The following is a 10,336-nucleotide window of genomic DNA, read 5'->3' as shown; positions in this document are numbered from 1 at the left end:
GGCGAAAATAATAAAATGGCACAACTCTTTTGGAGAACTGTTCAAAGGGTTTGTAACAGTTTTAATGTATAAGTACAAGTCGTTAATTGCTCATTGAGGAAGACACGAAAAGGGTTCCCGTAAAGATGAAGGATAACATCCAGTGTTACAAACCAAATTACGATGATGGTACAAAGAACAGAAATTTTGCAGCAACAATTCCACAAAGTGATCGCGTTTGTGTGGCGAGTGATGCACGATTGTGAAAGTGATGCTCCGTTGCATTGCATGCACCAGTTTTCCCACAAAACCATTTCAAATCCAAGGCGATGAAGCACCATTTCGTCACCAAAAGCAAGTCTTCTTCCCCCCCCCCCCCATTTCTTCCTCTTTTACTGTCCCTCCTGAGTGACCTACTGTTATTAAAACAGGGAGTCCACAAAGTGAAACCCGTGGATGGAAGAGCTTCCCGTTAAGCATTGAGAGCTTTGGCTACATCTGTGAAGACCAGGCGACTGGGTCTCTGGGTGGTCCCCTGCGAGGTTCGGAGAGTCTGCGAGAGAGATAATCCATGATTTCAAAACGTCACATGCGGCCTCAAATCCAAATTTTCATGGCATGCTGTTTCATCCATTTCAAACACATTCAAGTAACTCAATTTAATCAAGTGTGAAATTAAAACAACCAAGTACATATTTCGTTAGCTACCTATTTCTGAAAAATGTGTCTTTTTTTTGACGTGAGCTGTTCTGAATTTTTCTTAAATTTACGTAATATCGCCCCCAGGCTGAGTTTCTCCTTCCATGACTTGGTAGCTTGGCTGGGTGAAGATCGGCGACGGCGAAAGTCAATGAAGCACTATGATGTTGAAGTCTAAAGTCATGCCCAGATCCACTACGCTAATTGACGGGTAATACAGTGGGTTGGTGATGAAGTGCTGCCTCCACCAGTGAAAATCCAATCAATGAGTTTACTGTCTGAGGGCAGTCGCTTATATCTTCACTCTCTGGGCTAGGAGGGCACAGAATAATATAATTATGTGAATGAAAAAATGCACAATACAGTATTTCTCCTTTAAGGTCTTAACCATCTTTAAATATGATACTTAATTCAATGTGTGTACAAGATATTGTCCTAGTGTGCGTTAACTGAATTAGCAGGTGGAATTGATATTCATGCAGTCCAGTTTATCACGTGGAACTACAATATTACTTACACAGAGGGGGCATGAGGAAAAGGACAGAAATGATGTATGCAGGAGAAGGTAAAGTATGTGTGATGATATAAAAAAAAAAAATTTATTATACTATTAATGGCAAATGATTTGGGGGAAGTTTTAAAAGAACGTGACACACAAGTGATACTTTACCATGTTTGCCTTTGACCATCATGGCATTGTCAAAACTTTAAAAAGAAATAAAATACATGTAAGGTTCACTACAACACAAAGGAAACAACATGTTGCCTAAAACGAGGCACAGCAGGATGTTATGTGCAGAAAATATTCAAATCAAAATAATCCTAATTCTCATGAACAATGTGGTCATATGCAGTGATGCGTAAGTCTTGGGCCGCCACTTGCTCTGTTGTTTTGATGACTCTTTTTACAGCAATCGTGTTGAAAATGAAACAGTAAAAAGTAAAATTCACAACCTTTATGATTTGTTAATTTGTTTCTTTTTTTAATTAAATAACCATATAATTAAACATTTGTTATTATTTGTGTAATTTACATAAATGATTCACTCTTCTTTACATTTTATTTAGGATTCATTAATAATAGTAAACTAATACATGATGTAATAAAATACAAAGGTTACAAGGTTGTTTATATTTTAGGTAAAAAAAATAAAAATAAAAACCAATTTATGCTCATTTTTAAGTAATATTTATAATTGCATTACAATGAACCGATTTTTTTTTGGTAATATACTGCATTTACTGTAACTTCTATATATTTACAGACATGTGACTCTTTCTCCTGTACACTTTGCTTACCTTGGCATTGGGACCGGCGAGTGTGCCATCCCGGCCGTGATCCAGTAGTTCCTGTTCCAGCAGGTCGTCTTGTTCTTCGGCCGGGTCGAAGTTGTACATGGGCATGAGCTGGTGCCTCAGCTTCTCCAAACTGCCACGGACAAGACGATGAGGAACATTTTAGATATGTGAATAGAGAAAGTGCCGGGGGTCCTTGGTTTATGATTTTAAGGAATGGAACTTTATCATAAACCAAGGAGCCCCGATATAATAAAACCGTTGAATTAAACGTACCGCTTCCTTTTCCGAATGTACAGCAACTATGAAGGGGAAATATTGATTAATGCACTTCTTTGTTACGTTATGATGAATTTGATCCCGACAAACATCTTACCAAAGCCAGCGCTAGGCCGATGACGGTGATGACGCCGAAGGGCACGAGCACCATTCCCATCCCCGGGCCCTCGATCACCGCCTGCGGGAACGCGGTGTTGGTGGTGTTGAAGCTGCTGTCGTTGGCTGGGACGGTAACAGTCATGAGTGTCGTCCTGGACGTGGCGTTGTCTCTCATTGTGCTTGAGGAGGCCAGCGGGGCGGCCGTGGTGGCAGTCGCGGATAGGAAACTTGCCGTTGTTTTGCCTTCAGGCAGGGCCATGGTCGGCTATTGCAACTGGAGGTTGTGCTGTAGGTCGATTTATATCAATTGTGTGCGATGTCTCATTGCTGATGTAGCAAATGATGCCTTGGCCTTGTGATCTTGAAGACAAGCTGCAACACAACATTGCAATTGCCTTACAAATCATCCATTTTCGATTGCGCTCATCCTGATGGGTCACAGTTGCGCTGTCTGGAGCTGAAATTTGGAGAGAGAAGCGGGATACACTGCGGATTGACGTAATCCATACGGACAATCGAGCCCAATTTGAGCATTTTTCCTTGGTTCTGTTTAAAGTCAACAAAGGTTAACATTCTTTATTTTCACCTATGCGATTGTATTTGTGCTGACCGTTCCGTTCAATTTTTGAACGTCACCTACAGAAAGAAGTAACAAAGCTAAGACCTTGAATCTTCGATTAGCGCCCTCGGCGGGCGGAACTAAGGGATTTCTTTGTACTTTGAAAGAAGACCGTTGTATGCTTTCCTGTAATGTGTCTTGATCTCTGAGCTGATATTGTGGTCATTTGTACTCGGGTTTCACTGTGATTGATGACCGCATACAGTGTCTGTCTGATGGTACCGACCTGCAAATACAGTGAAGCATCTGTTGACTGTGATTAGGGACGCTTCTTTTTTTTTGGGGGGGGGGGGGGGGGGGGAATGAGAAATAAACAAAAAAGTTGAAGGGATAAATGGTACACATAAAAAAAAATTCAAAACAAATAAAAAGTCTATTGTAGTGCCAGCGAGGATGTGGTTGGTAGGTGTTGAGAGCAGGATGTGGGCAGCAAAAGGCACATGGGAGGAAGCATCACAACGAAGCAGATACAAATCGTGAGGAATGCACAACGCCCAAACTGTAACTGTGGAGGAAATGTGCTTTTTTTTTTTTAAAGCAGCTTCAATGCCAAACTGACGACCCTCCTCCCTCGTACACACACAAGCTCTATTAATACCGACTGCCTCCAAGTCTTGGCACACGTGCCATTCACTTTTAAATGGACAGCCATAGCATGAAATGGTTTGCTCTGGTGCTTTTCTTTGCTTTCATGGGTGTTTAAGGGTGTCATATGTTCATCCCTCTCTCCCTCCTCCTTTCTGCATCCCGCCTGCTTTTAATTGTAAACATGCGCCCGCCGAGCCCAACGAGCAATGGAAACCAAATGGTGCTGAGCATGCAACATTTCTACAATGACGGGTGATATTTTGTGTACGATGAGCTCCATCTATGTTGAGCAATGAGCAGAGGTGCATACGTACCCGGAGTGTACAACATGCTTGGGTTCTCATTGGGAGAGAGGCGACATTTCCTTCAATGTCCGCCCCTCCTCCCTTTAGCAACGCGGGTCCCTCACAGCCTGTTTACATTGAAAAGCAGCCATTTTCTCCACAGGACGGGAGTCCCACGCCGACGTTAGCCTCCGCGGGGTCCCCCTCGCTTCCTCCGACGGCCTCCCAGGACCCGTCTCCCCCCTTCCTTTTGTATTTTCTTCTTCTTGCCACCCTTTCTTTTTTGACACGAGAGAGGCTGTTGGAAGGATGCTGCGAGGGGAGCAGGGAACGCACGTTGCCTCCCGCCCCTTCGCCGAGTCGATTGGTCAAACGCCATGAAGATGCGAGCCGCGGTTGGCTGGCTCGGATGCCCGTCAGGCTTTGTAGGGATGAGGATGGCATTTAAGGGTTCGGCGCACCAGATGCTGTCAGGTTAGTGACTGCATCCGGGTGGCCGGGGTCGAGGAAGTTAACCCCGTGGTGGCCTGTTCTTCAAACGACCATTTAATTTCTGATTATTATTATAATAATTGTTTGCATCCATCCATCCATTTTCTGAGCCGCTTCTCCTCACAAGGGTCGCGGGCGTGCTGGAGCCGATCCCAGCTGTCATCGGGCAGGAGGCGGGGTACACCCTGAACTGGTTGCCAGCCAATCGCAGGGCACATACAAACAAACAACCATTCGCACTCACATTCACACCTACGGGCAATTTAGAGTCTCCTATTAACCTACCATGCATGTTTTTGGGATGTGGGAGGAAACCGGAGTGCTCGGAGAAAACCCACGCAGGCACGGGGAGAACATGCAAACTCCACACAGGCGGGACCGGGGATTGAACCTGGGTCCTCAGAACTGTGAGGCTGACGCTCTAGAACCAGTCGGCCACCGTGCCTAACTGTTTGCAGTTTTCAAAAATAATAATAATAATAATAATAATAATAATAGTAAAACTTCTTGTCGTATATATTCTGTATGACCTGACATTAGAATGTTATTAAAATGATCTTTTGAAAAATAATCCCTCTCTTGTCCAATCTAATGCCTCTAATTGAATTGAAATGATTATTTTTAGAGTTTGTTATGCCGCGACAGAATTAGCCAATCAGAGACTGTAGAGACGGAAAGCGTGACCAAAGACTGTGACATTGGGCTTGCACTCCCACTCAAGCTGCCGCATACAGCAGCCTCTCGAAAAAGGAGACTATTTTTGTTTCTTGGCCAGATTATTTAATGTCGGTTAGCAACAAAAGTTTATAATAAAAAAAAAATCTATTTTCAAAAGGAATTGGACAGCTCTCGAGACAAAATAAAGGTAAAGATATTTAACGGCAGTGTTCTATGCAGATACGGTCGCAGTCCAGCCACCCACCATGACCGTCACCGTCCTCACTGGGTTGACAGGTAAGTTTATCACCTCTCGCATATATATATATATATATATGCAGAGTTTTTTCGCTTGGCACACAAATATTTGTTATAGTTATTGTAAGTGGCCAAATATTTTGCACACAAATCAATGCAACGATAAGTCTCTAAAGATGTGGTTCCTTCATTTTATGCCTTTTTTTTCCATTGGGTGAACGTGGTTTTGGCATGTCTCACACACTGCTCTGCTAACTACAGTGTGTGTAATAAATCGTTAAATGGAAAAATACATTGTTTTATAGTCCACGACACATTATTTGGTCAAATGAGTCATTTTGATCATGTATGTCTTCACGATCATATTGAACATTTTGCGTGTGTCCCTGAAATTGGTGTCCACCCTGTCATCATGGGGTAACTGCACGTTTAAGAAACCCACTGATGTTTGCAGCAACATTACAAACATCATTTTGTCTTTCTTCAATGGAGGCTGAAACACTGGATAGTTCCAGACAGAGTAAATATGTGCACTTATGTTTTGTTATTTTCATCTGGATGTTGTCAAGCTTAACACGTCCACCCTCTCATAGTGAAATATCAATTGATATAAAAACCTTTTCAGGCCTTTTTTCTAAACAGGATTATTTCATGTTATCCTAACTTGAGTGTATTGCAGTCAATGTATCTCTTTGCTTCTTTGTCAAAGACTTCAAAAGCTGCTCGCAGTTTGGCGTCCTGGTTGTTGCTTCTCTCCGTGGTACAGCGCCATCGAACCCAGGAAGCTGTCACAGTTGAAGACACCATTTACCTCAAATGAAAAGCATGGGATGAAAAAATAAAGTTGCATGAGGACACACCAGCATGGTAAATATCAATTTCGACAAAATGTGCAGAAATCACCAAATCGAGGATCTTAGATGCGGTCCGAATAACTAGAACTAAAATGATATATTTTAGGATATGTAAACACATCCATCCATCCATCCATTTTCTGAGCCGCTTCTCCTCACTAGGGTCGCGGGCGTGCTGGAGCCTATCCCAGCTGTCATCGGGCAGGAGGCGGGGTACACCCTGAACTGGTTGCCAGCCAATCGCAGGGCACATAGAAACTAACAACCATTCGCACTCACAGTCATGCCTACGGGCAATTTAGAGTCTATGTAAACACATTTCAATCAAATTTTCCAATTTATTTTGACTCTGTATTTGAACTGAAATAGGCATGAAACCAGTCATATGCAACATTATCATTATTTATTGTCTCCATATAAGTGGGTGAAGTACATGGTTCAAAACAGGGAACATTTGGTAAAATACTGCCACCTAGTGATTCATGTGGAGACTTGCAGCCCTCAGAAGAAGAAGAAGAATCATCTTTTATTGTCATGAACATGAATGCATGCACACGAAATTTGTTCTCTGCATTTAACCCATCACAGTGAACACATACACATGTTAGTGGAACACACTGGAGCAGGGGGCAGCTGAAGCGCCCGGGGAGCATTTCGGGGTATCAGTGTCTTGCTCAAGGACACCACAGCCGTGAGTCCGGGGGATGTTGGCGGATGGTCCAGTCGGGGTTTTGAACCTAGGTCCCCCACGGTGGCAGGCGATGATCTTAACCATTCGGCCACGGCACAACACAATGAGTGATATCCGGTTCTCTAATTGTATTTCGAGAAATGTACTTTCTCAGAAAGTGTAGCTTGTTTTATGACTACGAAGCTTCTCTGAAACTAAAGAGGCAGACTATGCAGAAAATGTGATAAATTCCTCATGATCTTATATGCATGCATTTTAAACACTACATTAACTTATTCACTGCCAGCCTTCCCAGTTAACATGGATATTTGACTTCTAAAGCCGTCAATGGCAGTGAATGTGTTAAAGGGGAAGCAATTCCAAGATGTCAAAATGCTCTGTTCTATTTTAAATGCGCATATATTCTTTATAAGCTGCTGTTTACGTAACTCTTCGAAGCGCCTGCACCAGTGCCACCGCAACGTCGCAGTTGCAAGTCAGCTGGGATAGGCTTCAACTCACCTGTGACCCTAAAGAGGACAAGTGCCATAGAAAATGGATGGGTGACATATTACGCTCAAAATTACCATGAATAAATACTCCTCAAACTTAATTAGCTTCTTGTATCAAGAAGCTTAGAGAAGATAAACATGGACCTCATTGCCAACTTTACCGGAGTCATTGAACTGTACACAGTAAAGTTATGCTCTAAAACTGTGCATGTAATTATTAGGTCAAAAGGGCAATTTGTGTTGATTTTAAATACAGTTTATTTTCCATTGTTGTGTTCAGCTTTTCACTCACCGTCTTTGTCCACATCCTCGGCCATCTGGCCGAGCTCTCACTTTGTCGGGTTGAGTCCCATTAAACAGATCAGCCTCTCCAGCTCCTTTGTCTTCACTTCACCGTTTTCCTCTTCGTCAAACATCTCAAACACTTGTTTGTACTCGGCAATCTGCTCCGGGCTTAAATTTCTGACCTGTGAGGGAATCAAATGATTTCATTTTTTAAAATAATTCAAGATTAAGTATTCAAAAGGTGTACTCACCATATTTCTGGTAGTGCACAAAAACACACCCTAGGCTGAAGACAAGCACAGTGTGGACTAACAAAGCATGCTGGATGATTAGAGATGCCTTCGACTCATTACTTCTAATAGTATGTCCCCAGAGTTGGGGAGTGCTGGCTTCAAGACCGTTTAAAGGCTTTTAGAGAACAGACCCATTAAACACCCATGAGAAAAATTTGGATACTCAATTAGATTCCGATAGGCCACGACCAGGTGTTCCCGCAGGCCTTACAAAAGCACATAACCTAATAAGGGAGAGGCTATGATAAGAAGTTATTTCCAACGTTGCAATTGGAGCGTTGACAATTTTCTATTTGTTACCCAACGGGAGAAGCCACAAATCTCAGCAGTTAGTTCTAGCAGGTATGTAAGTATTGGAGCAATTATTGTTTTGCCTTTATATAGTACACCACCACAATGGATTTGAAACAATCAAGATTTCACTCAGGAGGTTTGACAAAATATGTCATTTACCTTTTAAGATTTAAGTACTTGCTCAAAAGTAAGGTTAATGGGGTCACTTCTCATGTTACTTCAGCCCAAATGAAGCAGATCAAATTTGATATAAACACAGAGACTTTACAACAAAGAACAAACCTCTGCTAAAGTGATTTTTAACATATTAACCCATATTTAAGATGTGACAAACCCCAAGCATGGTAAGGGGGAAAATGGGCAATTGTGTTCGTACTACTACTATACTGTGTGGTGTACTCCGGAGAACCAACATAGCACACCTCACACATAACGATATCTAACTGACCTCTGAGAGGCATTACTGAGAAAGAGGAATGGATGAAGAAATAACGTGGCTGGAAGCGACTGAACTGCACAATCTCGTAAAAAATATGAGTCATCATCGCACATCAGGCGACGGACGCTCGTGCATATTAACCACTGCAATGGAAAAAATTGCGCCCCTGTTGTTCTTATCGGAAAACAACATTTTTGAGGTGCCACGTGTACTGTAGTCTATTATTCTTTTTATTGAACCACAAACAACATGGCTCAATTGTCAAGGAAGAGGTTTGCTATGGCCGCTGTAGCTGTAATAATACAAACAGAGAAAATGAGAATGAAAAAAAGGAGTGGATATTTCAGAGGCTGTTGTGTCCATTCATACTCAAGCATTTCCACGACAGAGACTCTCCACGATTTACTTTCTCATTCATAGGTACATCAGAATTTATAAATATAGCTCAGTATTATTGTAAAACAAGATACAGTGGGTACAGAAAGTATTTAGACCACCTTGCGCCCTGCAGGTTGACAGCGCCGGTGGCGGACGTTGTTACCCCGGGCCACGACTGATCTGCTATGGAATTCTTTGGATGAACGCTCATATTTGTTTGGCAAAGTTTTAAGCCGGATGCCCTTCCTGGCGCAACCCTCTGCCTTTATCCGGGCTTGGGACCGGCCTACAGTTTGCACTGGCTTGTGCCCCCCCATAGGGCGGCATTGTAAGGCAGACATGCTACCCTTTTAAAAAATTTTTTTTAACTGTATCTAAAACATTTAGCCATGCTCTGTACTAACCATTTCATTGCATGTAGGGGAGCTGAACCATTTTCGTTGGATGTGGCGTGTCACAAAGGTTCCAGGAGTGGTGTCACAAAAGCTATTTTGTACATCCAAAGTACAAATTTCCACTACTTTCTCTGCCCCACATTCATGCACTTCTCTTTCACAGCCACATTGGTCATTCACATCATCAAAACGGGTCCCCTTGATGATCCTCTTGTACCAGGGAATGGGGATTAAAAGTTTTTTTTTTTTTTTTTATTCACGCAGCGCCAAGTCGGATGTTCTTCTCGGCCAGGAACTGTCAGATGCTCAAGGCAAGTAAACATGTCATGGTGACGCAGCCACGAGTTGTCCTGTTACCTCTTCTCGCACACTGAGCGAAGAAAACGCAGAAGGATCTCTATGTTCGACTTGATCATATGGCCAAAATTGAAGGGGAAACCTCATAGTTCCCGTATATCTTTTGTGACACCAGTCCTTGCATTTTTCTGACACACCTCTTAGGCCTATATGTGAATTACATTTATTAAGGAAAACGAAAAACGACTGTTGAAACACCGTTTTTTTAGTTATACAAACCTTTAATTTGAGTCAGACTACGAGGTGTACCGACCTGCGTACAAATTAGCGTCACATAAGTGTCGTAGGAAGCACCGTCGTAAACCGAGGAAACCCTGTAAACTGTCATTGTCAAAATTCATTTGGAGGTAACAATAGTGAGTTTAAAAACAACTTCTTGGTGAAGGTTGTTCAAATAAAACCTTTATTCGCGTTCCATAATAGAAATTAGTCAGACTTTGAGCTGACAGGCACTACCAGTGGAGGCTGATTGCTTTGCTTGATGCAGCGTGGGGTTTCCCAGCGTGGACTGCAGGGTCACCGCGCCCATCTCGACGTTCGATGGCCGGACGAGAGTGCTTCTTCTTTGGCAAAGGGCACATGTTCTCTTCGGCGTAGTGGCAGGGGGAG

The 10,336-nt window shown here is 42.7% G+C and overlaps 1 protein-coding gene and 1 pseudogene across 2 annotated transcripts; both read right to left on the bottom strand.

The window, feature by feature from the left end:
* Window positions 1-40: 40 nt before the first annotated feature.
* si:ch211-161c3.5 (uncharacterized protein C3orf18 homolog) lies at window positions 41-4,227 on the bottom strand. Of its 2 annotated transcripts, XM_061784284.1 has the most exons (6): window positions 3,874-4,227; window positions 2,351-2,724; window positions 2,251-2,276; window positions 1,978-2,107; window positions 1,349-1,383; window positions 41-532 (listed from the first exon to the last, which is right to left on the bottom strand). In XM_061784284.1, exons 2-5 carry the CDS (start codon window positions 2,609-2,611, stop codon window positions 1,378-1,380), a joined length of 423 nt encoding a protein of 140 aa, XP_061640268.1. In that variant the 5' UTR covers window positions 2,612-2,724; window positions 3,874-4,227; the 3' UTR covers window positions 41-532; window positions 1,349-1,377. The 2 variants fall into 2 exon arrangements, with proteins under 2 accessions (XP_061640268.1, XP_061640267.1); XM_061784283.1 differs by lacking the exon at window positions 1,349-1,383 and having other exon boundaries at window positions 3,874-4,210.
* Window positions 4,228-5,315: 1,088 nt separating this feature from the next.
* LOC133483509 (calmodulin-like protein 6) lies at window positions 5,316-10,256 on the bottom strand (annotated as a pseudogene).
* Between the last annotated feature and the right edge of the window lie 80 nt (window positions 10,257-10,336).

The sequence above is a fragment of the Phyllopteryx taeniolatus genome, chromosome 9, assembly GCF_024500385.1.
Source record: "Phyllopteryx taeniolatus isolate TA_2022b chromosome 9, UOR_Ptae_1.2, whole genome shotgun sequence".
Classification (NCBI taxonomy): domain Eukaryota; kingdom Metazoa; phylum Chordata; class Actinopteri; order Syngnathiformes; family Syngnathidae; genus Phyllopteryx; species Phyllopteryx taeniolatus.
The sequence above is the reverse complement of the archived record's forward strand: the minus strand, read 5'-3'. Positions and strand labels throughout refer to the sequence as shown.

What these genes read in the sequence shown, in the direction of transcription:
- si:ch211-161c3.5 (XM_061784283.1), bottom strand. Translation starts at nt 2,611, where the DNA reads ATGGCCCTGCCTGAAGGCAAAACAACGGCAAGTTTCCTATCCGCGACT. An exon ending in TCGGCCTAGCGCTGGCTTTG is followed by an intron (nt 2,277 to 2,350) that starts GTAAGATGTTTG and finishes TCCCCTTCATAG; the next exon opens with TTGCTGTACATTCGGAAAAG. An exon ending in TCGCCGGTCCCAATGCCAAG is followed by an intron (nt 533 to 1,977) that starts GTAAGCAAAGTG and finishes TCTCTCTCGCAG; the next exon opens with ACTCTCCGAACCTCGCAGGG.